This window comes from Felis catus, chromosome A2, assembly GCF_018350175.1.
Source record: "Felis catus isolate Fca126 chromosome A2, F.catus_Fca126_mat1.0, whole genome shotgun sequence".
Taxonomy (NCBI): domain Eukaryota; kingdom Metazoa; phylum Chordata; class Mammalia; order Carnivora; family Felidae; genus Felis; species Felis catus.
This window is the reverse complement of record NC_058369.1, coordinates 16,392,904-16,418,476: the sequence shown is the minus strand read 5'-3', so window position 1 is coordinate 16,418,476 and position 25,573 is coordinate 16,392,904. Positions and strand designations below refer to the sequence as shown.

General features: G+C 60.9%; 1 protein-coding gene and 1 long non-coding RNA gene across 10 annotated transcripts; one reads left to right on the top strand and one right to left on the bottom strand.

Moving 5' to 3' along the window:
* Window positions 1-508: 508 nt before the first annotated feature.
* On the bottom strand, window positions 509-25,573 carry PTH1R (parathyroid hormone 1 receptor). Of its 9 annotated transcripts, XM_045049362.1 has the most exons (16): window positions 25,425-25,573; window positions 23,148-23,203; window positions 20,684-20,806; window positions 10,156-10,258; window positions 8,069-8,203; window positions 6,351-6,461; window positions 6,129-6,247; window positions 5,879-5,973; window positions 5,496-5,691; window positions 4,812-4,965; window positions 3,217-3,277; window positions 2,810-2,876; window positions 2,440-2,534; window positions 1,689-1,830; window positions 1,530-1,571; window positions 509-1,024 (listed from the first exon to the last, which is right to left on the bottom strand). In XM_045049362.1, exons 3-16 carry the CDS (start codon window positions 20,756-20,758, stop codon window positions 647-649), a joined length of 1,773 nt encoding a protein of 590 aa, XP_044905297.1. In that variant the 5' UTR covers window positions 20,759-20,806; window positions 23,148-23,203; window positions 25,425-25,573; the 3' UTR covers window positions 509-646. The 9 variants fall into 9 exon arrangements, with proteins under 9 accessions (XP_044905297.1, XP_044905306.1, XP_044905316.1 ...); XM_045049371.1 differs by lacking the exons at window positions 23,148-23,203; window positions 25,425-25,573 and adding an exon at window positions 21,846-22,069; XM_045049381.1 differs by lacking the exons at window positions 20,684-20,806; window positions 23,148-23,203; window positions 25,425-25,573 and adding exons at window positions 11,142-11,262; window positions 11,792-11,941 and having other exon boundaries at window positions 10,156-10,278.
* LOC123382931 lies at window positions 9,411-11,187 on the top strand. The gene is made up of 2 exons (XR_006592116.1): window positions 9,411-9,514; window positions 10,113-11,187. It is a non-coding gene; the product is annotated as an uncharacterized LOC123382931 (long non-coding RNA).

The following is a 25,573-nucleotide window of genomic DNA, read 5'->3' as shown; positions in this document are numbered from 1 at the left end:
ATGGCCTCGGCATGTTCCCCGCACCCTCACCCTCAGTCTGATTGCCAGGAGTGTGTCACATCTGGGGTGGGGGCTGGGACCATGTATGGAGGGCTCCCTGCGTACCCCAGCCTCCAAGGGGCCCAGTATGGCCACCAGAGGGGCAGGAAGGGGCCCGGAGCAGGGCCAGGGACCTAGGGATAGGCGGTTGGCCCTTGGTGGACAGTGACTGGGGCAGCAGGTGGAGAGCTGGCCCGGAGGAGCCTGGGTCCCCCCGGGGGCCTCGGTCCAACCAGAAGCATCCAAGGGTGGCAGGGAAAGGTTGGGGCCCCGCCCCTGCATGGCTCCGCCGGGTCCCTGTGTGACCCCAGCAAACTCCAGCCACTGTAGGCCTCTCTCAGGTCTTTCCTGCTCCACTGTGCCTGTGGCCCCCAGAGTCCCTCCTGAGCTGACACCCATGAACTTCTCCGATGCTCCTGCCCCTCCCCTCCCAAGTCCCCAGTTCAGACCACAGGAAGCTACACGCTGCTTCCTTTTCCCTTTTTTTTTTTTTTTTTCCTGTTTTGTCTTCCCAGCCCCAGCCCTGAGTGGGCAACCGTCCAACCACCCGTCTCTTGGTCCGTCTGTCGGCCCTCATGTCCATGGGTCCCACCCCTCAGGTCCCCCGTCACATGACTGTCTCCCACTCCTCCTGCAGTAGGGCAGGTGGCCGCTCCGGCGCAGAGGCCTCCTCGTCCAGCCCCGAACAGGAGCCATTGAGGAACCCATCGTCCTTGGGAGCAGCCACGGCAGGTGGTGTGGTCTGGAGGGCCGGGGCCCCCGGTTTGGTGTGGCCGGGGAGCGGGGGGTGGCCGTTGGTGGTGGCGGCGGGCAGCAGGCGGGGGCTGAGGGGCAGGCCGAGTCCCGTGCGGGGGCCTACGTTGGTCACACTCGTGTGAGACACCATCGGGCCGTAGCTGTAGCTGCTGCTTCCGCTGCGTGCCTTCCGCTTGAAGTCCAGTGCCAGTGTCCAGCGGCTCCAGGATTTCTTGATCTCAGCCTGTACCTGGGGTGGCGGGAGGAGGGCAGGCCGTCAGGTAACCCCTCTGCCACATGTGCCCCCCCACCAGGCCCAGGCGTGCCCTCCTCCCTGCCCCTACGACACTCAGCACTGAATAGAACCGAAGGCACGGGATATCACTGGAAAATTCCAAGGCCAAGTAAAATCCCGTCATCCTCAGAACATGGTGCCTGGCTTCAGGCAGCTGACACGCCCAGAGTCTACAAGGCTCAAATGGCCCCAAGGGTGGCTGAGTTGTTCAGTCTGGATTACGGAGATTCAACTGTGGGCTTGGGAAGACACTGGCTATGCCAGAGATCGAAGAGCCCACAAATCCTAGGACGTCCCAAGCCTGAATCATCTGGAAAGACTCTGCTTTCACAAATGTCCTCAGGGATGTTCTTGGAGGAATATAGGAGGAGCCGAACAGAAGAACGGAAGGACAGGACTTGGGGGGCCCCTGGCGCTTTCGCGTCCTCCCTGCCTCGTACCAACGTCGCCCACCGCGTACCTCGCCGTTGCAGAAACAGTATATGATGGCGACAAAAAATCCCTGCGGAGAGAGGCACGTGGGGTCAGGGCCCGGAGGCCGCATCCAGGGAGGGTGGGAGTGGACCCCCCTCCGCGGCCCTCCCCACCTTCGGCCGGGCCTTGGGCAGGGCCTGCGCACCTGGAAGGAGTTGAAGAGCATCTCGTAGTGCATCTGGACTTGCCAGAGCGTCCCTGAGACCTCGGTGTACGGCGTGGCCATGAAGACGATGTAGTGGACGCCAAAGAGCGGCATGAGCACCAGCGTGGATTTGAGCAGCTTCCTGGGCCGGCAGGGCGCACGGGTCAGGAACAAGCCCCTTCCCCTCAGTAGGCACGGTGCCGTCCCCACCCGCCAGCCCTAGGCTCCAGGCTTCGGGAGCCACTACGGGACCTGAGGCTCGGGCCAGGGCGGAGGACAATCCAGTTAACCTGGGACACCCACCCTTCGCTGTCTTGGCAGAGTGTTAATAGGGCCCTTTGGTGCTTGCACCTGCCGGTCCCCCTACTGGCACACACTCATCGCCCCCCCCCCCCCCGCCCCTGCCTTCCTTCTTCATCCCACGGCCCGTTCCTCAGGTCTTAGCTGAACCACCGCCCTCTCGAAGCCACCCACAGCCCTCAGGTCCCTCAGACTTGAACGATCAGCTCTTTAAGGAGAGGTCTGGGTTTGTCTCACCCTTGCAGACCCCAGCTCTAGGGCAGGGCCTAGCACCGAATGGCCCAGGTTGGCTCTGGGGTGAGCTCCCTGGGGCCAGCCAGGGAGTCAGGAGCTGGGTTCTCCCCCTGACACAGGCTCACTCCTGGGGCCTCTGTCTTTGCTTTTTCACATGGTGCCGGGGTCTGATGACCCCTGAGCTCTGAGGAGCCGGGGTCTGCTGGGCACAGCTCACCGGTACTGCTGCCGCGTGTCGCACCGGCCGGCATTGGTCTCCCGCAGCTTGGTGGCCAGCACCCGGACGATGTTGATAAAGAGGATGAAGTTGAGCTGTGGGAGGGAGGGAGGGCTGCATCTCGAGCTGCACCCCAGCCGGGGGTGGGGGCAAGGGTCCCGGGGCATGCGGCCCTGCCCGGACTCTGCTCTGCCACTGCGTCCCCAGGTGGGCCCTTGGTTTCCCCAGCGGACTGGGGTGGGGGGCAGCTGCTTCTCAGGCCTGTGGCTCCAGTCCTGGGGTCCGGGGAAGCCTCGAGTCCCCGTCAGGGGCTGGGCACTGGGGCCTGTGGCACATACCCCCACCCGGGCCTGCTGCCACCCCTGCTCACCACGATGGAGGCCAGGATGGGCACCTGGATGATCCACTTCTTGTTCCCGGAGCTCAAGTCCCAGCACCTGGGGGAGGCCGAGGCATCAGCTCCCACCCCCCTGTTGCCACCCTGAGCCTGCCCACAGAGTGGCCCCAGAGCTGGTCTGCTCTGACAGAGGACAGCCGAGTGTTGGGGGTGGCCAGGCCTAAGGCCACCCTCACACGCTTCTTTTGCAGCAGCCTCTTGTGACCCTGAGGGGGCACCTGACTCAACGCTGGATACAAAACTGAAGTGGGGCCCACTCAGGGCCAGGGTACAGGAAGCCCCCTCACATACCGCACAGAGGAAGAGGGCTCCAGGGGTATTTCTGGCCTGTGTCGGAACCCCCCCCGCCCCCACTGGCCCCCTTCTCCACCTGGACCTACCCGGTGTTGGCCAGGCTGGCTCTCACGCTGACCCACACGGCCACGAAGATGGCGGGCAGACCTGTGGGTGCAGAGGGGGCAGCGTGTGAGGAACCGTAGGTGCTGCCCACGATGTCTCCCCCCTCAGCCCTCCTCGCCAGACCCCTCTCATCCTTGAGGACCCCTAGCTTACCCAGTCACCGTCCCTGACCCCCCTCACCCTGGAGCCACGGGCTGCTTGGCGACAGAGCCACAGGCTGGCATGTGCCACTCTGCTTCCCCAACAGCCTCCTCTGAAGGCTCTAGTGCCCAGCGCCCAGTTCAGCCCTCTGCCCTCACCTTGGCTCTGCGTCTCCTACCCACACATGCAGACCTGCCAGGCACAGGGTAACATGAGGCATCGCTGACTTCCCCGTGCCCAGCCCATTCCCCCCTGCTCTCCTCTCAAGGGCAGTGATCCGCACGGGGCGCTCTTGTGGGGAGGGGGCCCAGTGCCAGCGTTCTTCTGTCCCAGCACGCCCCCCTCCCCAACACCCAGTGTGAAAGGCCCTAGCCCCCACGGATGAGACTGGATGGAGTGACAACCGTCGTTCCAGGCTGAGTAAAGTCCACAGGGGAACCTTGGTGTTCCCAGGCCCGAGTCAGCTCAGAATGCACATGGTACCTCTCAGTGAGCTCTGCCTCTAGAAGGGAGCCCAGGTTCCCACCCTCCAGCCCCTCACACTTCATTCTAGGCCAGGCGAACTCTTGGGAGGGGCAGGGTGCGACCTGGATTTATGGTGGGAAAAAGAGCTGTGACATTCTTGTGTCATGAAGCTCTGTGTGCTCCCAATCTGTGTGTTTCCTGCCCACCCTGACACCCTCTAGCCCCAGAGCCCATGTCAGTTCCTGGAACCAGGCCCAGATCTCCCCCAGCTCTGGGGCTTGCTGTGGGTGAGGACAAGGTCAGGGTGTGGCAAGGGGCTGTGGCTGTTGACCTGAGAGCTTCTGGGTGCTGAGTGCAGGGAGGAGGGCTTCAGCCACCGGGCCTACCCCTTTGCAGTCTGGCCAGTCGCCCCAGTCTGGCCAGTTGCCCCGGAGCCCAGCCAAGCTCGGGAGCTGCCAACAATAATGGACAATTATCGGTAACTCAATCCCAGAGCCCGTGGGGGAGCCGTGCAGAGCCCCAGCAACCCACTCTGCAGAGGGGCTGCTGAAGCTCAGATGATGCCGAGAGCCCGCCCTGGGGCTCTGGGTCATGGATCCTGCAGGCAGAGAGGGGGATCGGTAGGGAAACAGGGCTCAGGGTGGAGGGGGCATCCCAGATCCCAACCTTGGCCCTAGTGTGATCTCTGACCCGAGATCCCACTCTGATCCTGACCTGAATCTTAACTTGAGAGGACCCCCTCCTTCTCTTGGGCTGAGCCTCAAGGCCAAGTGAACCCCAACCCCGGGCTGAGCCAATCCCAGGTGAACCCTGACCCCTGGCCAAGGCTTGTTGCCTGAATCTGGGATGGGGTCAGACTCACAGAAGGGTGGATGGGATGGCATATGCTGTGTGGGCACCTGACCCTTTGACCCTGCTGCCCATGGCCCCACCCTTGCCCCAGCCCCCGCTGTCCCCCACGCCTGCCTACCCCAGCCGAAGACCGTGAAGCCCCACAGATACTTCTTCTCTGAGAAGAAGGCCATGAAGATGAGGCTATGCAGGTACAGCCCCTCCACCAGAATCCAGTAGTAGTTGGTGGCCAGGAAGTAAAGGAAGAAGGTCACAGCTACCCTGCAGCCCGCCTAGGAGAGCAGTGGTGTTAGCCAGAAGGCAGGCCTGCATGTGCAGAAGTTGGAGATGGGCTGAGGGCTGCTCATAACATAGGACAAGTGGTGCTGGTCACGAGGGCAGGAAGGGCCAGGCTCTGGTCAAGGGCAGAGCTGGGGGTGCAGGGAGAGGGGGAAAGCCGTCGCCAGGGGCAGGAAGGCACTCAGGACAGTGGCAGGGGGCAATGTGAAGAGGTGGGGTGGGTGGGCGTGCTGGGCTGAGGCAGGAGTGTTGAGGAAAGTGCCGGGTGGGAGACAGTCACAAAGCCCACGGCAGCAGGGGCTGGAAGCGGGGTCGAGGGTGCCGGGTGGCTGTGCGTGGCTCACTCCAGTGGCATGGCAGGAGGAGACGGGCAGAGGGGAGGTTCTAGCGGCAGGTGGAGGTGCCCGGCGAGGGACGGCAGGGTGGGTCTCCCGCGAAGCCAGAGGTGGGGAGGTGGGGAGGTGGGGAGGTGGGGAGGTGGGGAGGGGGGCGCGGGCCGCCGGTGAGAGGGAGGGGCACTCACGTAGCCGGCGGCGGCGGCGGCGGGCGGCGGGGGCGCCTGGGCGATGGCGCGCAGCTCTTCCTCGGTGAGGCGCTCGGCCTCATCGAGCGTGGCCCCCGAGTAGAGCACCGCGTCCTTGACGAAGATGCTCACGGCGCGAAGCATGAAGGACAGGAATAGGTGCATGTGGATGTAGTTGCGCGTGCAGTGCAGCCTCCTGCGGGGCGCGCGACAACACCGTGGGTGAGGGCACGGGGACGCGCGGGGGCGGGGGTGGCCGGGAAGCCAGGCTGTGCGCGGCGGGCAGGGACGCCCCGCCCGGGGAAGGGGAAGGGAGGCACGGGACCTCGGCCCCACCCACGCCCACGCCCACCGAGCGCGGCTCCGCCCCTCTCCCCGCCCACCTGAAGTACGCCAAGATGAGCACAGCCACGGTGAGGGAGGCCAGGGAGACAGAGTAGCCCACGGTGTAGATCATGCCCAGGCGGTCAAACACCTCCTGTGCCGGTGGGGACACACCGTCAGAGCCCTGGGACTCAGGTGGAGGGTAAGAGGCCAGTGAAGGTTGCCGGAGGAGTCAGGCCTAGCTCAGGGGTCACCAATAGGGTAGGGTAACCTTATCCAGGTCAGGTTGGGGAGGGGGAAAGCTCGCACCCGTTCACGAGTCTCATTGGTCAGGAACTTGACACACTCGCTGTAGTTGGCCCATGTCCGGTTGTGCCCAGGCACCAGTTCCCAGCTGCCATTGCGGTCACAGCGACGGTAGGCATGGCCTGCGGGTCCATGGGGAGGGTCAGGGCAGGCAGAGAGGTCTGGAGCCCTGAGCTCCAAGTCCTGGCACCCCTGTGGTCCCCACCCTACTCCAGCCTGCCTTACCTTTGTGATTGAAGTCATAAATGTAGTCGGGACAGGGCACGGCCACCACCTCACCTGGTGCCCCCAGCGGCCAGCAAAGGATGTGGTCCCACTCGGGCAGGCAGGGGCGCCCTGTGCCCACAGAGACAGACAGACAAGGTGGGGGACACCAGTCAAGTCCATGGTTAGTGACCCAGAAGAATGAACACACCTGTGGTCGCTGGCTCCCTCAGGGACAGGTGTGCCCCAGGACTGGAGAACTCAGGCCTGGAGCGTTCTGGAGAGAATGTATTGAGCCTTACTACCTACTGTGCCCTGCACCCACCTGGCCTCATAGAATTCACCCACAGCCCCTGTATGCAGGTACTGGCATGGCCCTATTTTCTAGATTGACTGGTGGAGGCCAAGAGAGACAAGTGATCTGCTGAAGTCATACAGCCTAGGGCCCTGCCCTCCTCAGGGACTCAGCCCCTGGCCGGGCCTTTCTCTTTTTCCTCTACTCTTGGTCCCACCTCCAGGTGTCCCTGGAGAAGGGGAAGTTCCCAGACTAATTCCCTCAGCTGAGAATGCTTTCCGTGTGATCGTTGCCCAGGGACCACGGACAGGAGGCAGGAGGACTAGCTTCCAGTGCCAGCTGACCTCATGCAGATGTCCACCCTCTTTGTATTCCAGCTTCTTCACCAGGTAGCTGGGACTGACCACATCAGCCTGTGCTTCCACCCCCATCCCAGACCCACCCTGAGCACCTGCTACAAGACTCCAATGATCATTCGTAGGGAAGGTATCATCCCCCCAAATCTAAGTGCTGTCTGTGGGATTCTACCCTACTTTAGGGCTCCAGCCTCACAGCAGAGCTACTAAGTGACCTTGGAGGGTCCCCGGCCTCTGAATCTTCTACTTTCCACCCCCCAGCTCCCTTCTTTCCCTCTGCAGGGCTCCAGCCACAGGACTCTCCAGCCATCCTGGAAGGCTGCCTTGATGGCTGGACCCACCCCAGCCTGGTGAAAGGCTCTCTGTCCTGGGCACCATATTCCCAGCCCCGCCTGGCTAGGCCCACAATTCCCTCTGGTCCCTGGGGAGCCACAGGGTGACCACAGCCTCCCAGATGTGGCCCATCTGGAATCTGCTGCCCACCCAGCCGGTTCAAACCGGCCCTGTGGCTGCAGCCTGGGCTCTGCGTTTGTCTCTCCTTACCTTCCTGAGGGACAACACTGCCCTGCATCTTCCTCCCTCTCTTTTCTCCTCCCCTCCTTGTCTCACTCTCTCTGGCCCCACTCGTCCGTGGCTACCATCCTCTCCTGCTCTGTGTCTATGGCCCGGGATACTATTTTTGATGGACCCTCCTCTGACAGAGTCCCAGTCCCAGTTTGTGCCTCCCGGTCCCCTGTCTGTCTCTCCCTGTCTTTGTATCTGTCCCTGCCCCTCTGTCTCCCAGGTCCTCTGTCATCTCTCTCCATGGGAGGGGCCATAGCCCTGGGGCCACCGCTGGGGTAATGTGGGGCAAGTTCTCTGCCCAAATCTCCTGGGTGTCCGGACCCATCCAGCTGCCGGCCCCCTCCACACCATACCTCCTGGGCTCTGTCTCCTCCCAGCCCCTCCCCTGCTTTCCTAAGGGAGGGGGCCACAGCCTCTTCTTTTCCACAAGAGCTGAAGAGCATGAGCTCACTTGCCGGGGATCGAGCGGCGGGGTGGGTGGGTCCTAGGTGGTCTCCCATGGATGCATGGAAGCACAGACATACCTCGGCGCCTGCTGCCAGTGGGCGCCTCCTTGTCCTCCTCGGACTCAGGGTAGAGCTTCCCAGATGCCTTGTCTTTCTTAGGCTTCCCTGATGTGGATGCAGATGCCCATCCTTTGTCTGATTCCATTATGTCAGCTGGAGAAATCAGGGCAGTCATGGCTATCAATTGTCCTACGGCAGGAGACCCAGGGCACACTCCTGCCTCAGACTCCCCCTTTGTGCAATGTGGGTTCATCCCTGTCCTGCTGACAGCCCAGGCCACTGAAAGAGCTGAGGTAACAGGTGAGGAAGCGCTTTACAAACTGTAAAGTACTTGGCAGGTGCAAAGTAAGCAGAGGGTGTGGAGACTGTCAACCAGGAGGTTCAAATGGGAACGAACACCACGCGGGCGTGGGGTCAACTAGCCGGCCGAGCAGTAAACGTGGGCAACGCACGGGCAGAGGCGGTGTCCTCCGACCCAGGAGTCGGAGCCAGAGCCTGTGCAGGAGGACGAGGCCCCACCAGGGGGCGCAGGACAAAAGCGGACGGTAGGGGTGATGTCCACGGAGAGGTTAAACTGAAAACGCAGCCCGGTCAGAGCATTGTGCAGCTCAGGAAGCTGGCGGTGTGGACGACAACAGCAAGAGTGTGCAGCTGTCAAGGGTGTTCAGGCAAGTCTACCTACCCGTCCGTCCCCTGCCCTGAGATACTTGAGTTAAGGGTTCACAGGGTCCACAGAGGGACTCCGGAGACTGAGTTGGGCTGGCCTTTCTCTCCAGTAGAGAGATGTTCAAGATCTCTCTCCCTCGCTGAAAAGTCTCCCTCATTCTCTGACTTGTGTCCCTTCAGTGACAGCCTGAGCAGGGCCCCTGGCCCTCCCGCGTCAGGGTCTGTGGCAGCAATGGGAAGCTGAGGGCAGACGCCCCAACCGGGATGGAATGGCTGTGCCTGATCCTTGGGGCATCAGCAGGGAGGGGGTAGCAAGACGGGGTAGAGCAGGAAGAGAGGGGCTCCATCAGGATGGGGCGGGCTAGGGCAGGGCAAGGTGCCTCCAGGCTTCCACAACTAGGAAGAGCGCTGGGACCCAAAGAGAGGGGGCCCACCTGACCTCCAAACCCTGAAGTCACCGGGGCAGGGAACCAAGGAGTCACCAGTGGGGCCAGTGTGGACAGGGCCGTGACCAAAGAGACCATGTGAATCCCTGTGACTGTGAGCAAAGTCCACGTGCTACAAAGTGTGTCACTGTGTGTTTGGGTCCGCGGCAGTCTGAGAGCCAGCTCCAGACAGGAAACTGTTCTTGACAGCCAGTCGGGGGGGCGGGGGGGGGGGAGGGTGGGTCTGGGCTTCTTCCAGGTCCATGAGACTGATCAGACAGGCGGCAGAGGCCCGGATGGGTGCTAATGAGCTCCCATCTTCGCTTCCAGGAAATGGACTCAGGGCAAGATAGGGCAGGAGGCAGGACGGAAGGTGAGTGCCCCCCCCTTCACCTTAGCACAGGTCCCTGGAGAGGCGGCACTGGTGGGCAGCAGCCCTCCCTACCTCAGATCAAACACCCTCTCCCGGACAGTAACTATGACTCAGAGTCCCAGGTACCCATCCCTATCCCTCTGTCATCCTCCCCGTCCAGCCCCATGCACCCCAATTCTCCTGACCCTGGACACCTCAGCCTCGTCTTCTGACCGGGTGGCCCTCTTCAAAGATCTACTTATCCTTCTGGACCTTCCTTGGATACCTCCTCCTCCAGGAAGCTGTCCCAGCGCACCCCAGTGGGATGTGGCACCCTAGTCGGTGCCCCTGATCCTGGTGTGCCTTGCCAGATCTAAGCCTGTGGGGATGATTCGGACTGTGGCTGCCTTCATATCGCCCTAACCCTGCCACGGGAGGGAAGGCTCAGTGCATTTCAGTCTGCTGACTTTGATGACACCTGACCCACCCCACTTTGGCCTGACCTCCCCTTCCAGCACCCCCACCCCCTCCCCCCCACCCCTTCCCTGGTGCCACTTGGTTCCGCATCCTGGGCTCTCATCTTCATTTGGACCCTCCCTCCCTCGGACCTCGCTTCCAGACCCTCCTTCTTTGGCCCCGCCTCCCTCCGGCTCCGCCCCCACCTGGCCTCTGCAGGACTTCTTTGAGCCGCTTCTGGCATTGGGCCTGGGCACGGTGCAGCAGGAAGATCTGCTCCTCTTTGGTCATGACGTCATCTGCATCCACCTACCAAGTTGAACGTCAGACTGCAGGCAGGACTTACCAGCTCAGAGGCAGGTCCTACAACCATCCCAACCTCCCTGAGGGGTTCCCGCACCCACACCCCGCCCCCAACCCTTTCCGAAGGCCCTGAGTCTAGAATTTGGGAGCTCTGCCTTACAAAGCTCCCATTTTACAGATGGGAATCTGCAGCTCCAAAGGGTAGGGCCTGTCCCACCAGAAGGATAAAAGAGGGAGGGGAATGTCCCCTGCCTGTCCGCTAGTGACCCTGTAGGCTGCAGCCACTGATACTCTCTGTGCAGTCTGTTCCCTAAGGGTACATGGGAAAGGGATGGAATGTCCCGGGATGGATCCTCACAGGATCCTGTCTGTTGGGGACCTGGTAGGGAGAGGGGGTGGATAAGGAGTGGTGAACTCTGGGGAAATAAACCAGCCCTGGATTCTTTCAAGCCCTAGTGCCCTGGGGGACCTCCGGAGTCACCAATTTCCATCCTGGCCCTCTCCCCAGTCACTGCTCTCTGCAGTGAATGGTGAGTGCCTCAGCCGCTCCCCGCCTTGTGGTCCCAGAAGCTAGAGGACTGAGGAATTGCTGGCCAGTGGTCTGGTTGGGCGGACACTCCCCTGCGGGCTGTGGGTGGGAGTCACCCACATCCCACTGCTTATCTGGAGGCTCCTTCCACCCAAGCCGACCCTGTGTTTTTTTCTTTTTTTAAGTGTACTTATTTTGGGAGAGAGAGCGGGAGACAAAGAGCCAATCCCAAGCACCTCTGCTCTATCAGCGCAGAGCCCGACACGGGGCTTGAACTCACGCACCGTGAGAGCATGATCTGAGCTGAAATCTCAAGAGTCAGATGCTAAACCGACTGAGCCACCCAGGTGCCCGACTGACCCTGTATTCTGACGGTGCCAACAAGAGAGTATCAGTTCCCACTGTTTCCTCTGGAATATACTTCCTTCTTTTCCTTCCAACCTGTGCACCCTGGGCACTCGCTGCCACCCACTGGGGTTCCCTGGAATCATTTTGAGGAGGAGAACAAGATCATCACGGGCATCGGGGTGTGGTCGCACCCTGAAGCTGTGTCCCCCCCGACAGGGTTGGAAGCGGGTCAGAGTAAAGGCAGCATGCTGCCCTGGGGACGGCTTAGTGTGACCAAGTCTAGCCACTTCCACGAGTGGGACCCACAGAGGTTAATACATTCCCCTCGCATCCCCCTCCCCACCCCCCCCCCCCCAAGTTGGAGCCGGGTCCCCTCAGACACCAGGACAGGGACATGTCTGTCCCCTTAGACCCCTCAGCCCCAAGAGCAGGGCTGTGTCCCCTCACACTCCACAGGGCAGAGCCTGGCTCCCTTAGCCTCTCAACAGGCAGAGCTGCTGCCCCTCAGCCAACGCATGGCGGGCCGGTCCCTTGTCAGAGGGGAGCTTTGCAGGGCGGAGAGCCAGGGGGAGGCAGGGGAGGAAGGAGGCGGGCTGGGGAAGGGGCGGGCTGGCCGGGCGGGGCGGGTCAGGGAGCCCGGCTGCTGGGGGAAGTTAATTGACCGCGTCTCTCGGTGGCAGCAGCAACGGCTTCCAGGGCCAAGGAGTCTCCAATTGGCTCGGCCGGACTTGGGTTCCGCTGGTTTTACTTAGCGGAGCGCGTGCGCGTCTGTGCGCGCGCGCGTGAGGGGCGGCGCGGCGTCCAGCGGCCGCGCACCCACTGCGGGCCGGCTCGCGCGCTCGTGTGCGCCCTTGTCTCTTTGCGTTCTCACGTGGGGACTGTCCCGCATGCATCTGGGACGTGAGCCTCGGGTGTCTGGGAACATGCATGTGTACATGTGTTCCCGGGCAAAGGTCCGCGTGTGCGCCCCTGCAAGTGTGTCATGCGGGGGTTCCTTACGGGGTGGGGGTGGGGGGGGGTGTCTATCAGATGTCCGTGCTCCGTCTCTGCAGTCTGAGTTGGACCCTGAGATCTCAGCTGGATCCAGTGCCCAGGGCACCCCGGGAAGGGCTGGGGCAGATTGTCATGTGCTCCCTAGTGGCCCCCACACCTCCTGTTTCCGCCCGGCTCTACACGCTCCTCCCTGAGCTGCAGCGGAGCAGGATGGGGCTTGAGGGAGGACAACTGGGCCTGCCCTAGTTCACGGGGCTCCAAGGTTAATCAGAAGTTCTCTTTGTGCCTCTGGCATTGGGGGTCCAGGCTCCTGAGGGGTCTGATCCCTGCATAGCTGAGCTGCTCACCCCAACCCATGATAGCACCCCTTCACTACCATTTCCATCATTACAACTGGCACCTCCATCAATAAACGCCACCACCATCACCACCAACAACCATCATCACCTTGACCGACAACGCCAACACAAACCATCACCACCCCCATCACCACCGCCACCTGCACCAGCACCATTACCACCACGAGCACTAATTATTACCAGCAGTGTGACCGCCATGACCACCATGAGCACCATCCCGGCCAGTAGAGCATCATTACCATCACCGCTGTCGCTATCCCCACCAAAGGCAACATTAGCACCACCACTGCCATCACCATTATTGCCACCAGCCCCATAACCACTGTCGGTACCACCTCTACCATTGTCTTATCCTTACTCCCTCACCGTACCCCCCTCCCCACCCCTTCTTCTGCCCATCTCCATCTCTCTCAAGACAAACAGATAATGCCCCATCTTTTCGCCAGCTGATGGAAAGCTCCGGAGTGACTGAAGCTCCTACCAGTCCCCAAAGGCTGGCACACCAGCCCTCCTAATAGACAGACTAGCCCACTGATGTGAGCAGTCATGGGTTGAAAACTGCCCACTCGGCAAAGCGTGCTGGCTGGGTGATGACCGGGAACTAACCACACGCTCCCTCACAGGCCCAAGGCGTCCGCTCAGCCTCCACTTACTGCTGCTGCTTTATCCTCTCTATGGCCAAGGGGAGGCACCCCTCTTTTCTGGAGTCTGGCTTCCACGGTGGGGCTGGGGACACTCAGGAGAAGGGAGGCACCTCATGGCCCCCAAACTTCTCCATTTATCCACAGGGATGGTGGCCCCACCTCTGACCTCCCTGAAGCTGTAGGACCCATTGCCACTCAGGACTGCCACTGTAGCAAGAACCCAAGCCAGAATCAAGGAAGCACTTTCCCAAGGAAAGGAGGACAGTTCCATGCCAAGTTCATTCCCACTGCCCTTGAGTACAGCTCCCCTGCCCGCAGTGCCCCCATTCGTCCCTCCCTCCAGCTGTGCCCTCTCCTCATCCAGGGACATTCTGCTGGCCACCACTGGACCTTGAATCCCACCTCCACCACTGATGGGCTCTGTGGCTAGGGAAGTTGCTTAACCCTTGTGCCTCAGTTTTCCACCTGTGCGAACAGGGGGATGATAGGGCTGTCGTGAGCATTCAGTGAGGTACTGCATGGACAGCCTGGACAGGGGTTGGGTCGGGGCCGAGCTGGTCGCTGTAACTGCTCCCGTTAGCAGCGCCACCACCACCAAGTCGTGGCTCTCCCACTTGCTATGGGCTCCCCTGCTGCTGGGCACTGCAGGTGGCTCCAGGCTGGGGACCTAGAATGGCAGAGGGAGACTGGGCAGATGACTAAGGCCAGGGACCCACAGTGAGGGGTGGATGGGAGGCGGGACTCCAGAAGGTGGGGGAGGAGGGAGTACAGGAGGGCCTGCTGGGTGAAGTGTGCCTGGTGAGTTTTTGGGGCGATCCAAGCTGGATTCCCAGTAAGATTGCAAGTCACTGCAAGGCCCCCCCAGGCTTGGGCTTGGCGGGTAACAGGGTCCTTCATCTGCTTCTGCCCTGACTGAGGGGGTCTTATCTCCCGAGTGTGAAGGGGAAAGCGAAGGCAGCTCGGTTTCCCCTCCTGGCCTGTCGACTCTGTCTGCTCCTCCCTCCCCGGACCTAACCAGCCCTTCTTCCCCTTTCCCAGCAGAGTTCAGGTCTTTCTGGCCCAGCTCCTGGTGCGGGGGACTCACGCTGGCTCAGTTTAAATAAACTGAGTGCGGACTCAGTTTAGATCTAGAGTACTGGCAGACCTTGGGTGTCAGGGGCGAGGACTGAGGGACCCAGGGATGGATCATAGCCAGGGGTCACCCACCAATGAGGGGGCCACCCAGCCCCCGCACCAGGTGCCCCAAATCTCCCCTCCCACATCCCTCTTATGGTCTGGAGTCAGGGCTGACTTCTCCTGACCTAACCGATATACGGCTCGGCGTCAGTGCCCCTTGCTGTAGCACACTCCCCATGGTGCACCCCCCAACACAGAGCCTTCCTCTGTGCACACGTGTGCACGATGTGCAGTTTGTGAACACGCAAGGGGTGGGGTGATGCCCTGACTTCAGCCCTGAGCTGGAGGAATAGGGAGAGGGCAGCCTGAGCAATGAGCTGGTGTCTGTGGGGCTCCCGGCAGGGTGCAGGTGGAGGCTGGAAGCCAGTATGTTATTTACAAACATAGAAGCTGCTGTCCCAGGGAGAGACTAGTGTGTGGTCAAGAGGCCCGGATGTGTTTCTCATTTCCTGAGTTCAGAAGCCCAGACGAAGAGAAAAGGCCATCTGCTCATTACCCCTCCCCTGGGGCGGGGACGGGGGGTGGGGGGGTGGGGGGAGCAGTTCCTTCTACCTGAGCTCCCGGAGAAGTCCCACTGAGGACAGTCTCCCAGTTGGAGATGAGCGTCCTCGTGTGGTGGCAGTGGGGGTGGAGGTGAGGACGGGGAGGCCAGGGGTGGTGATGGAGGTGTGACGGTGACAGCGGTGGTGGAGAGAGCCAGTTCCACGCCACTGACCAAACGAGGGCCACTCCTCTCAGCTCCTCTCCTAACTGCCAAATTCCACACATTTGCTGTCTGTGATCCCAGACATGCCTACATTCTCCTCCAGGCAAAACTAAGAAGGAAATACAAGGGCTACTTCTTCAGCTGCCGACACCCCTGCCTTTGGGAAAGGGGCTTCTTCCACTGAGTAGTGTCAGACTCGAGATGTCCTCTTGGGTCATCTCACCCATTCCTCTGCCCGGGTTCGCCCTGGTCCCGTGGGGGAAGGCGGCTGTCGGCTTCCTCATCACCTCTAGAGAAAGCAGACCTGCCTGGCATCCGTCTAGCCCCTCTGCCTATTGGCACCCACCCCGTTGCCCGTGGAGCTTTATCTACATCTCCTTTATCTTCCACCACATCCCCATCTGGCAAATGGGGACACTGAGGCCGAGAGTCACAGTTAAAAAGAAGAGGGCCAGTCTGCTTGAGGAAGCACCAGGCCCCATGGATCCCCTAGTGCAAGCCTCAATTCCGGCTTTCCAGAGTCCTTCTGGATTCTGCCTCTTGCTGCACCAGGCAAGAGCCTCCCAGCAGAGGCTCCGAGGCAGAAAGGTAATTCAGGGGTGGGGGCAGACAGAGGCGACCACACGGCGATGGCGTTGGTGATGGCATCTTGTGCTCGGCTCTAATGGGACAGAGGACAGTTGCGCCCTGGTGTTCGGAGTGAGGAGAGCTGTACCTCCAGAAAAGCCAGGAGGGGAAAACCTTGGCTCACAGGAGACCCCCTCGTGACCTCCTGGCCTTCCTGCACCTCTTCTCCAGGTTCCACTACTGGGACCTGTGCTGGCACCCCTCGATGTCTCCCGTGCCAGCTGGCTAGGGACTGCTCCCCGCCCCTTGCTGCCCTCTGTCTGTCCGGCTGGCCCGAGCAGGCTGGGACGGGCTCCCTGCCGGGGACACTCCTGCCCCGCCACCGCTGACAAGTGCTGACTTTTCCTCCCCCTCTCCAGGCCTTCCTGAACAGGCTGCCTGTGTTCAGGGCTGGGAGGGGCTGGGGGGGGGGGAGGCACTGTGACGCCTCTCATCCTGGCCAGCGTGGACGCCTTCAGGGCAGGAGGTGGGATGGAACCTGGGATGGCGGAGTTGGCTGCTGGACCCGGTGGATCTTCACAGGCGGCCTCTACCTGGCCCGGAGGACCAAGGCCCAGAAGGATAGTACAGCCTAACTTAACCGTACGCCTGGTCAGCAGAATAGGATCCACCGGCTCTCACCTCCGCGCAGGCCGGGCCCAGAGTTGGGGGTCTTTAGGGTTTGGAGGTTTCTGGTGTGTTTGCGAATCTGAGGGGGGCTTTGCACCCTCTCTCAGTCACACTGTATTTTGCAGACAATTTCAGGGGTCTGCAAAAACCCCACCCCACCCTTTCTTTTTCCTAGGAGCTCTCTCTCTGAAAGAGCTGCTTTCCTGATGCGGTGGCTGGACCAGGGAGTGTCCCCAGAAGGCCCACAACAGGAATCTGGGGGAGGCCACTTGACGCCTCATTAAAACATTCCGAAGAAAACCCAAGTTCCCGGGAGGGCTCGGCTCCCCTCCTCCTGCTCTGTCCACAGACCGTTCCCAGAGCTGGGGTGTGTGTGTTGGGGGGGGGGGAGGTGTTTAAGGGCAGGTGATATAAAAAGCTTGAACAAATCAATACAAAAAAGACAAATGAGCTATGGAAAGAGGAGTGAGTAATGGCTCTGTGCAAGCTCTTAGAAGAGGGACAATAGACCAACGTAAAGTCCTAAAGCTTATGGGTAATTGGCAAATTAAAATGACAAAATGCACCATTTTTCACCTATCAGAATGGCAAAGGTGAAAATCCTCATGCTTCCCCCCTGAGACAGAGGGTGTTGGGGAGAGACCCTCCTGGTCCTTCCTGGTATTGTGAGTATAAACTTGCACAAGCTTTCTAGAAGCCAGTTTGGCCATGTCTATTAAGATACAAAAACGTGAATGTTCTCAGACCCAGCGATGACAGAATCTAGAAATACCCTGCGGAGAAATGGTCACACGAGGCCACGGGAGGGCGTTTCAAGGAGCTCCTCTGCCCCCCATCTGGAATCACACACACACACACACACACACACACACACCCCTATGCAGAAAAGTCTAAATATACATTTCTGGGGACTGCTTAATGCATCCCAGATTTTGGAATACTATGCACCATGAAAAAATAGATTTATGTTTCCTGGCAAGAAGATCTCTAAGACATACTTTTATGCAAAAAAAAATGCACATGGCAGAGCTTTACCTACAAACAGACACCATTCATTTGACAACAAGCAGAAAATGACAGAACAAAACTGTCTGCTTTATATGTACACAAAAAAGTACCTTTTGGAAATATACAGGAAAAGGTCTGGGAGGACACCCACGGACCCAGACTGTTAAAAATGATCTTCTCTAGAGGGTGAATTCCGTTTACTCTGTACTATGTGACTCTTTTATAAGAAAGAACATATTCAAGTATCAGTTGTTCAATAAAAAAATTTAAAAAAAGTAAAATAACAAGGATTTTATGGAAGGAAGGAAGAAAGGAAAGAGGGAGAAGGGAGGGAGGGAGGGAGGAAGGGAGAAGAAAGAAAGAAAGAAAGAAAGAAAGAAAGAAAGAAGAAAGGGAGGAAGAAAGAGAAGGGAAAGAGGGAAAAAAAGGAAAAGAAGGAAGGAAGGAAGGAAGGAAGGAAGGAAGGAAGGAAGGAAGGAAGGAAGGAAGGAAAATTAAATAACCCACAGTGGGACATGGGGATCTTGCTTTGGAGGAAGAAGCTTGGTGCAAGAGTCTGAAGATGTGGGTTCAAGACCCACCTCTGCCACAGATTCACTGCCTGAACCTCAGGGCCCTTTCCCATAAAACGGGCTGGTGAAAGGATGGAATGAGAAAACATTTGTGACAGTTTCTAGCTCTGAATCTGAGGACAGCCATTGTTCAACACGTGGTGGTTCCTTCCTGTCTTTAAAAGAGGGTCCATGGCCACACTGGCTCTGGAGCAGGCTAGGAGGGCTCATCTGTACTCCCACCCACCACAGGCCCTCCTGGGTCTGACCCTGAGGTCGCATCACATCTCTGCACTCAAGGCCTGCCCCCCATGCTGACCTGCAGTTTCTCGTTCACATGTCCTTAGGATGAGGCATCCCCAAGGATGCTTTTGCCCCCTACTCACAATCTGTGGGTCCGTCCCTTCCTCCAAAATCCACTCCACCTGACCCCCAGCTCGCGGCTACTATTCCCCGTAAGGCACAAGATGGACCGGCTGAGTCTGCCCATAGCCGATGTCCTCACAGTGGGGCGCTTTCTGGCCCCCCCCAAACCTGAGGTCCCTGGGAGCCCACTTCTGGGACCGGCTAGGCAGGCAGCATGAAGGTTTGGTGACAGGAACTATTCGCTGAGTTTGGCGGGCTTAGTGGGTCACAGGACAGATCTGGGTGGGAACGGTCACCCCGGGGTTCAGAAGAAGAAACTGGCAGGCTGTCAGTCTCTCGCTGGCTCCAGCCGAGCCCAGGGGGCCTACAGGGTATCGGGTGACGCTTGGGCCACATCCTCTAGACCTAAAACCTAGAAGGTCTTCGGGAAGGTCCAGGGTATACACAGTCCGAGTATCCCGCCACTGCTGTCCCGACAAGGTCTCAGGGCAGACCCAGCCAGGGCATCCCTCCTCCTGCCCTACCCTCAGAACTGCACCAGGGCTAAGCCAGGCCGGTTCTCTGCATGTGCCTCAACTTCCCCAGAAAGCAGTGAGGGGCCCTGGGGACCCATTACCCCCCCCCCCCACAGAGACACAGGGCTTGGCACCAGGTTGGCATGCAATAAAAAATGGTCATATTGATTGCGTGATTCAGATTACTTTAAAAATGGGAACAATAACAGAACCTTTTTTAGAGGGTTGTTGGAAAGATTAAAGTAGTTAATATTGTAAAGTGCTTAGAACAGTGTCTGGCAAGAAGAGAGTGCTACAAAAGCATCTATTAAATAGAAATAAGAAACAATAGACCTGGGTGCACATGTGCTCACAAAAGCACATGCACATATACGCACGACCACGTCCCTGCAAGTGATGTGCAGACCCAGCTTCAGACACATGTGAGTTCACACGCGTCTCAGACACACACTCACGGGGACCCGGAGAACAGCACGCCCCGAGTCTGGCTCAGCCCTGCTCTGACACACAGACATGCTCTCAGGACACTCACACCCACCTTCCTGTCTATCCCATATATGTGCACACAGACCGCGGGCTGGCTCTGCACACAGCCTGGAAGGGGCCCTGGGGACCGTGAGCCTGGCCCAAGGGGGATGTGGGGAAACAGCTCTGGGTCCTTGCATTTGCCTCCGCACACGTCTCTGAGCCTCGATTTCCCCCATCTGCAAGTCCTCCTATGGGGTGAGGTCTCTGGCTTTGGGGAGCCAGAGTTAAGAGGGCACGGGCACCAGGGAATGGAACGTGCTGAGGCCCCCAGAGGAGAAGAGAGCCTCAGATCAGGGGATTCTTAGCCAAATAGTTCTTGCTGTTTTTTTTCACAGATGGGGAAACTGAGGTGTGGAGGATGGCCAAGGTCACATGGGCATTAGGCAGCTGGAGGAGTCTCAGAGCTCTTGCTTTCTCGATGAAGGTTCTGCCTGGGTAGGGAGCTGGTCAGGGGGGAGGCAGCTGCCTGCCTGCCCGCTTGTCTCTCTAGAAGGCAGATGCCCCCACCCGGGAGGTACCGGGGAGGCAGCAGGGGCCTTGAAGTGGGACACACAGGGGGACAGTCTCCTCAGCAATGAGCTAGTCTCCCGGGACAGGGCTGCTGAGGGATCTGACCGACTCCCCGGGACCTGGCACCCAGACTCTGGCCCCGGACGATGATGCTTCCCTCCTTGTCTCCGGCTCTTGGCCTCCGCCAGTGCCTGCTTTTCTGTGCTATTGTTGGTCTGTCTGCTGCTTCTGCTCTGGGGAGCCCTCATCCCCACCCCATCTGTCTCTCTTGCCCATCTCCCGGCCTGTTTCTTCTTCTCCCTCTGGTCCCCTCTTGGCCTCTGCTCTGTCCCTCACTCACCAGAGTCCCCCTCCAGCACGTTTCTCCTGGAGAAGTGTTCTGTGAGGTCGGTCTCCTTCAGGGGACCTCCATCCTTCCTCCATGCCACACACACCGCCTCCCTGGGCAAGAGCGTACGCGGTGTGTGCACGCATGTGATTGTGAGAGCTGGAGGGGACCCCTAAATCCTACCCCCTGCCTGGTTGGTTCTGACCTCAGACTCACAGCCCCGTGTGCTGGATTGCAAACAACATTTGCAGAAAACAGAGGCCCTGGAACAAAGTCTGTGGGACCCTACCTTAGGGCCAAAGCCCGGTCTACAGCTAGACCACATTGTCATCTCTGAGGGAGACACAGCCACGGGAGTGGTGCTCGCAGAAGCAGAAGATAGGGGAACCCCAACCACAGATTTCCAGACTTGGGACCCCAAACCCAGCCTTCAGAAATGAGGAGACCTTAGGCATCTGGCACCAGGTCCAGACACCCCAGAGACAGCAGGCACCCAGGATCTCGGGTCAGAGAGGACGCTCACCCAGAGTTCAGATTACTCAGGGAACCTAAGACTCTGCGCCCCGGTCGGACCCACCCCAGGGACCGCAGAGCAAGCCCGCAGCCTGTCCTGGAGAGCGGGTGAGGGACTTACCAGTGCGTATGCGGAGCTGAGCACCGGGCAGCAGAGCAGGAGCGCCAGGCCGGGCGCGATCCGGGCGGCCCCCATCGCCACCGCCTAGGGCCCCGTCCCTCGGGGCAGCCGCCGCCGCCGGCCCTGGTGGTGGTGGTGGTGGGGTACAGAGCTGCGTCAGGCCGGGCTGCCCCGCCCACGCCCGGGCCTAGGGGACCCCGGAGGCCCGGCGGCCCGAGGCCCCGGGGCCCGGCGCGGGGCCCATGCGCCGAGGGCTAGCAAGCGAGCGCAAAGGAGAAAGAGAGGGAGGGAGGAAGGGAGGCAGCCGGGGGCCGGGCGGGCGGCGGGCGGGCGCCGAGCGCTGCGGAGCTGCCCGTCTGCCTCGGAGCGGAGAAATCACATCCATATGGCCGGGCCCCCCGCCCCCGGCCCGCCCCCCGTCCCCCCCACCCCACCCCGCGCCGCCTTTTCTTTCTTTTCTTTTTTTTTTTTCTTTTGGGGAACTAGGAGCTGTGGCTTCGCCCCACGCCCAGTGGGGGAGGGGTCGGGGGAGGGGTTGGGGTCGCGGTCTGCGGGGGGCGAACCGGGCTGTTATTTTTAGCTCCGCGGGCAGCGCAAGGAGGGGAGGTGGGGCGGGGCGGGGGGCGCGTTTCGAGCCGCTCGGGGCGTGCAGCTTAGGGACGCGATCCCAACTTTGCAACCACATTTTGAGCCCTTGGGCGATCGGGCCGCCGGCTCCCTGCCCCTCAGCCCCCTCGGATCCCCATCCTGTCCGCCGCCGCCTCCCGCACCCTCTCCCCATCCTGGGCCGGAGCCCCGCCTGCGCCCGCGCGGCTGAAGCACGCCTGCGGCCGGGACGCTCTGCCTGTCGGCCTGTCTGTCAGTCCGTCTCTAGCTCCCCCAGCCTTGGCCTCCGTTCTTCCAGCAGCCCCGAGCTCCGTTTCGGTCACTCCCTCGCTCCCTCCCTCCCCTCCCCCTTCCCTCTCTCTACGAAAACATTTGCAAGTTTCCAAAAAAGCCACCGAGCCGAGCGGCGCGGGGCCGCCGGCTCCACCGGGCTCCGAGGAGGCGCCGCCGACTGACACCGAGACGGACCAGCCCGCCCGCCCCGGCCAGGCCCGGCGTCACCCCTACCCAACGCCGGCCCCCCTCCCCGAGGCGCCGGCCCCCGACCCCGACTTACTCCGAGCGCGCCGCCGCGGCCCGCGCCTAGCCATGGATGTCGGGGACCCCCCGACAGCCTCCCCAGGACAGCGCCCCGTCCGCGGCCCCGGGGGCACTTCATGGGGCTCTCGGGATCCCCTCTGGCCGGCCTGGCCTCCAGCGCCCCCCGCCCGGCCGCCGCTCGGAGCCGCCGCCCGCCGCGCGCGTCCCTCGCCTCGGCGTCTGCCGCTCCCCCTCCCCCCCGCGGCCGGGCGCCTCTTCCCTCCCCCGCGCCCTCCCTGGGCCTCTCCCGCCCCCGCCCCCCCCGCCCCCCCGCCCCCCCCGCGCCGCCTCCGCCACGGGTGTGCGGAGCTGCCGAGCCGAGCCCGCTGCCCCTGCCCCGGGACGTCTCTCTAGAGGCCGCGCCCCGGGTCGCCAGCGGCGGGATGTGAGTGTGGAGGGGACGGGGCCAAGGGAGCCCTGACATCGGGGCCCGGGAACGTAGCCCGCGACGCTGCCGCCGCTTCATTCTCTTCTCCGGGAGGCACAGACGTTATTTTTTCTGATCGGCCTGCCCGGGCCCGTGAATAGGGACCCTCAGCCGCGAAGCAGGACCTCTTCACGGGAGGTACCCCGCGCGCCCCCGGCCGCGGCGCTGTCTGTTCGCCCGCGGGACTCCCGCTCGGGCTGCACCGGGGTCCCTGGGGAGGCTGCCGGGCCGCCAGCCCCGAGCCTGGCTCGGCCGCCACGGCCCTCCCGCCCCGCCCTCGCCTGGACCCCCGGCCTCGGGAACTCCCTAGTGGGTAGGTCCGCTGTGCTCTAGACCCGCCCCCGCCCCTGCCCGCGTCTCGGGGCTCACGTCCCTCTCCCACCCTCCCCGGTCTCTCCCCGGGTCCGGGTCTCTCAGAGTCTCGACCCTTCCAGACGCCGGCCCGGCCTCCACCCCTCCAGCTCCGCCCCTGACTCCACCCCGGGAGGCTCCAGGCCGCGAGACCCGGGGCTCGGCCGGGACCCCCACTCCGGAGCCCCGCGTCCCTCTCCGCCCCTTCACATCTCCAAACACTCCAGGCGGGCTCTGGTCCACTGGGGACCCCCAACTTGGGGGAAGAGCGGGATGAGTCTGTGGGGGCGGGGTTACGAGCTCATGCCCGGGAGGGGACGCTGTAGCGCCGAGAGGAAGGCATCTCGGACCCCAAGCCTGCCACCTTTCAGTATCCGGCAGGGAAGCCGAGGTGCTGGGGAGGGCCTGGGACGCCTGGAGCGAATGGCTTTAGGGATGGCTTGGGGGAAGCTGCCCTGGGAAATACCTGAGTGGAGTGGCAGTCCCTGCTTACCCACTCACCTGTTGTATATCCTGCGCAGGACGACTTCCTGCTGTCCGGGCCTCAGTTGCCTCATCTGTAAACCGAGGATTTGACCAGCTGATTCAAAGGGCACTTTTAACTTTACTGTTTTCGTGCTGCAGAGGGTGGGTGGCCAGACCCATGGGGTCTGTAAGCTTCCCAGACTCAGCCTGTGGAAATTGAGCTCCTCAGAGCCCCCAAACCGGCCCTCGCCCCCGCCCCAACATTTCAGGGATGGCCCCTCCCCCCATGTGAATGGATCTGCCAGCCTAAACCCTCAGACTACTGGAATCCAGCTGCAACCAGCCTTTCTGTCAGCCCACCCTTCTTCAGGCCCAAACCCACCCACCTCCCATACTGTGTGCACAGCTGTCTTCATAGGAGGCTGTGGCCACATCCTCCTCTGTATCCCACTACCCTCAAATTTCTTGTCCTGGTGATTGAGGACTATGCTGTTTGAGGCAGTTTCCTCCAGAGGTGACTTTCCCCAACAAGCACTGTCCCCTAGACTCCTGGCCTCCTCATGCTCACTCCCCAGCCCTCGGCCTTTGTAGTTTACGGTGCTAGGATCATGCTATGCCTGGTGTAGAGAACATCCCTCCCTCCTTGTGACACCATCTTCTCCCTTACTGGGGGGCCGGTGGGGGGAGGGGCTGTGATTTGGCAGCTGCCCCCTATGGTGTGTGGGTTACTTAGCAACAGGGACAGAGAGGCCCAGGTGCCCAGAGTGGGTACCTAAGGAACATTTGTGCTTCTTCAGGGTTATATTTTGATAGTCTCACTTTTATGTCTCTGTTCCTAAAGCATTCTATTATGTTTTATGGTTCTATGGCTGACCACCCCTGCCCTGTGATAGGAAAAGAACATTCATGGAGGGATTGCAGGAACTAGGGGCTGATGTAGGGAGGCCTTAGATCTGACACCAGAAAGCTTGAGATTGGGAAACAAACAATATTTGTACTCGGGAGGACCGGGGTGGGCTGTGGGTAGGGCTGCAGAGAGGGGTCTGACGGGCGGTGGGCCCCTTAAGGGCGTTCCTCTAGCCATAACTCCTGTGCCTCACCCCAGAAGCCCTTGCCGGATATTCCACCAGTGTGGGTGAGGCTGATCCCCTAAGTCACCTCTAGGCCTCTGGTTAAAGTACCACCATGGGGATTGGGTGTCACACATTAACTGGTAGCACCCACCTGCCTGACAGAGCCAGCCTGCCCTTTTTGATAGGCAAGCCCCAGGGCCCCAGGGTCAGTTTCTGGTCAGTTTCAGTGGTTTGAAAAGGTCTGGTTGGGGGGGCGGGGTAGGGAGCTGCCTTTAGGGATTCCTGCCTCTGATGGGGAAGAGCCAAGATGGTTACTGGAGCTCAGAACTGGAGCAGAGACTGGACTCCGGCCCAGTGACCCTAAACTGGATTCTGCTGCTGCCATTGCTGCTGTGAGTAGGGCTCTGGCCAAGCTACACAGACCCTAGGGCCACGGTGGGCACCAGACTCAGGAAGGAAAGACAGAGGCTCAGCTCTTAGCTCTTCAGCCTGGCCTCACTCCCTCAGAAAACTCCTTGTCCCATTCTGGGAGCTCTGTGGGAAAACTGGCCTGCAGACCCTCAACACTTCATCCCCCAATCCTAGCTCCAAAGTCAGCTTGAATCCCTATCTCAACCCTGATCCCGGACTGAGCTTTATCCCCCCCCACACACGGAGTCTTTATCCCAGTCTGACCTCTGACCCCTAGCTGAACCCTGACCCCAGGCTGAGCCTCCACCAAGCCTCAGACCTCTCCCTGGTTCCAGGCCCCTCTGGAAGTTTTTCAAGGCAAGGGGCTGGTGGGGGTGGGGATGGCCAGGCCATAAGTGAACCGAGGTGCCACTTTTACAGCCATTTCGCCTGCTCATAAACACCCCCCACCCGGATGAGTCACTGGAGGCTCCCACGGCAGCTGCTCGGGCAGCCCCCTCCCCTTGCAGCAGGAAGCCTGGTTTTCTCACCTCTCAGGAAGGCGAAGGGAGGGAAGCTGGGGGCAGAGGGGCTGGGAGGCTCTGCCCCAGGCAGGGAGCACTCCTGGGGCGCCTGGAGGAGGGGGGGGCCTCCTGTCAGAGACCCCCTCCTGCAGTAACGCTAGATCCACAGACATCTCCACGCAGGCACGCCTTGTCTGCCCCACAGCACGGCACAGGCACACACATGTACACACGCACACAGACACATGCGCTAACGCAATGGGGCACAACAGCCTTGCCGCTCCCAGCTGTGCTCGGGTCCCGGGGTTGCCTTGGACCCCACTCACCTGGAGCCCACAAGGTCTTCCGGGTAGGGCCTGGAAACACAGAGCAGACTCAGGTCGGCCATGGAGAGGCCATGGATAGGTCTGAGCTGCCTCTGCTTCAGACCTAAGCAAGGATGTTGCTGCTGGGGACAGGAAAAGGCTTAAGTGAG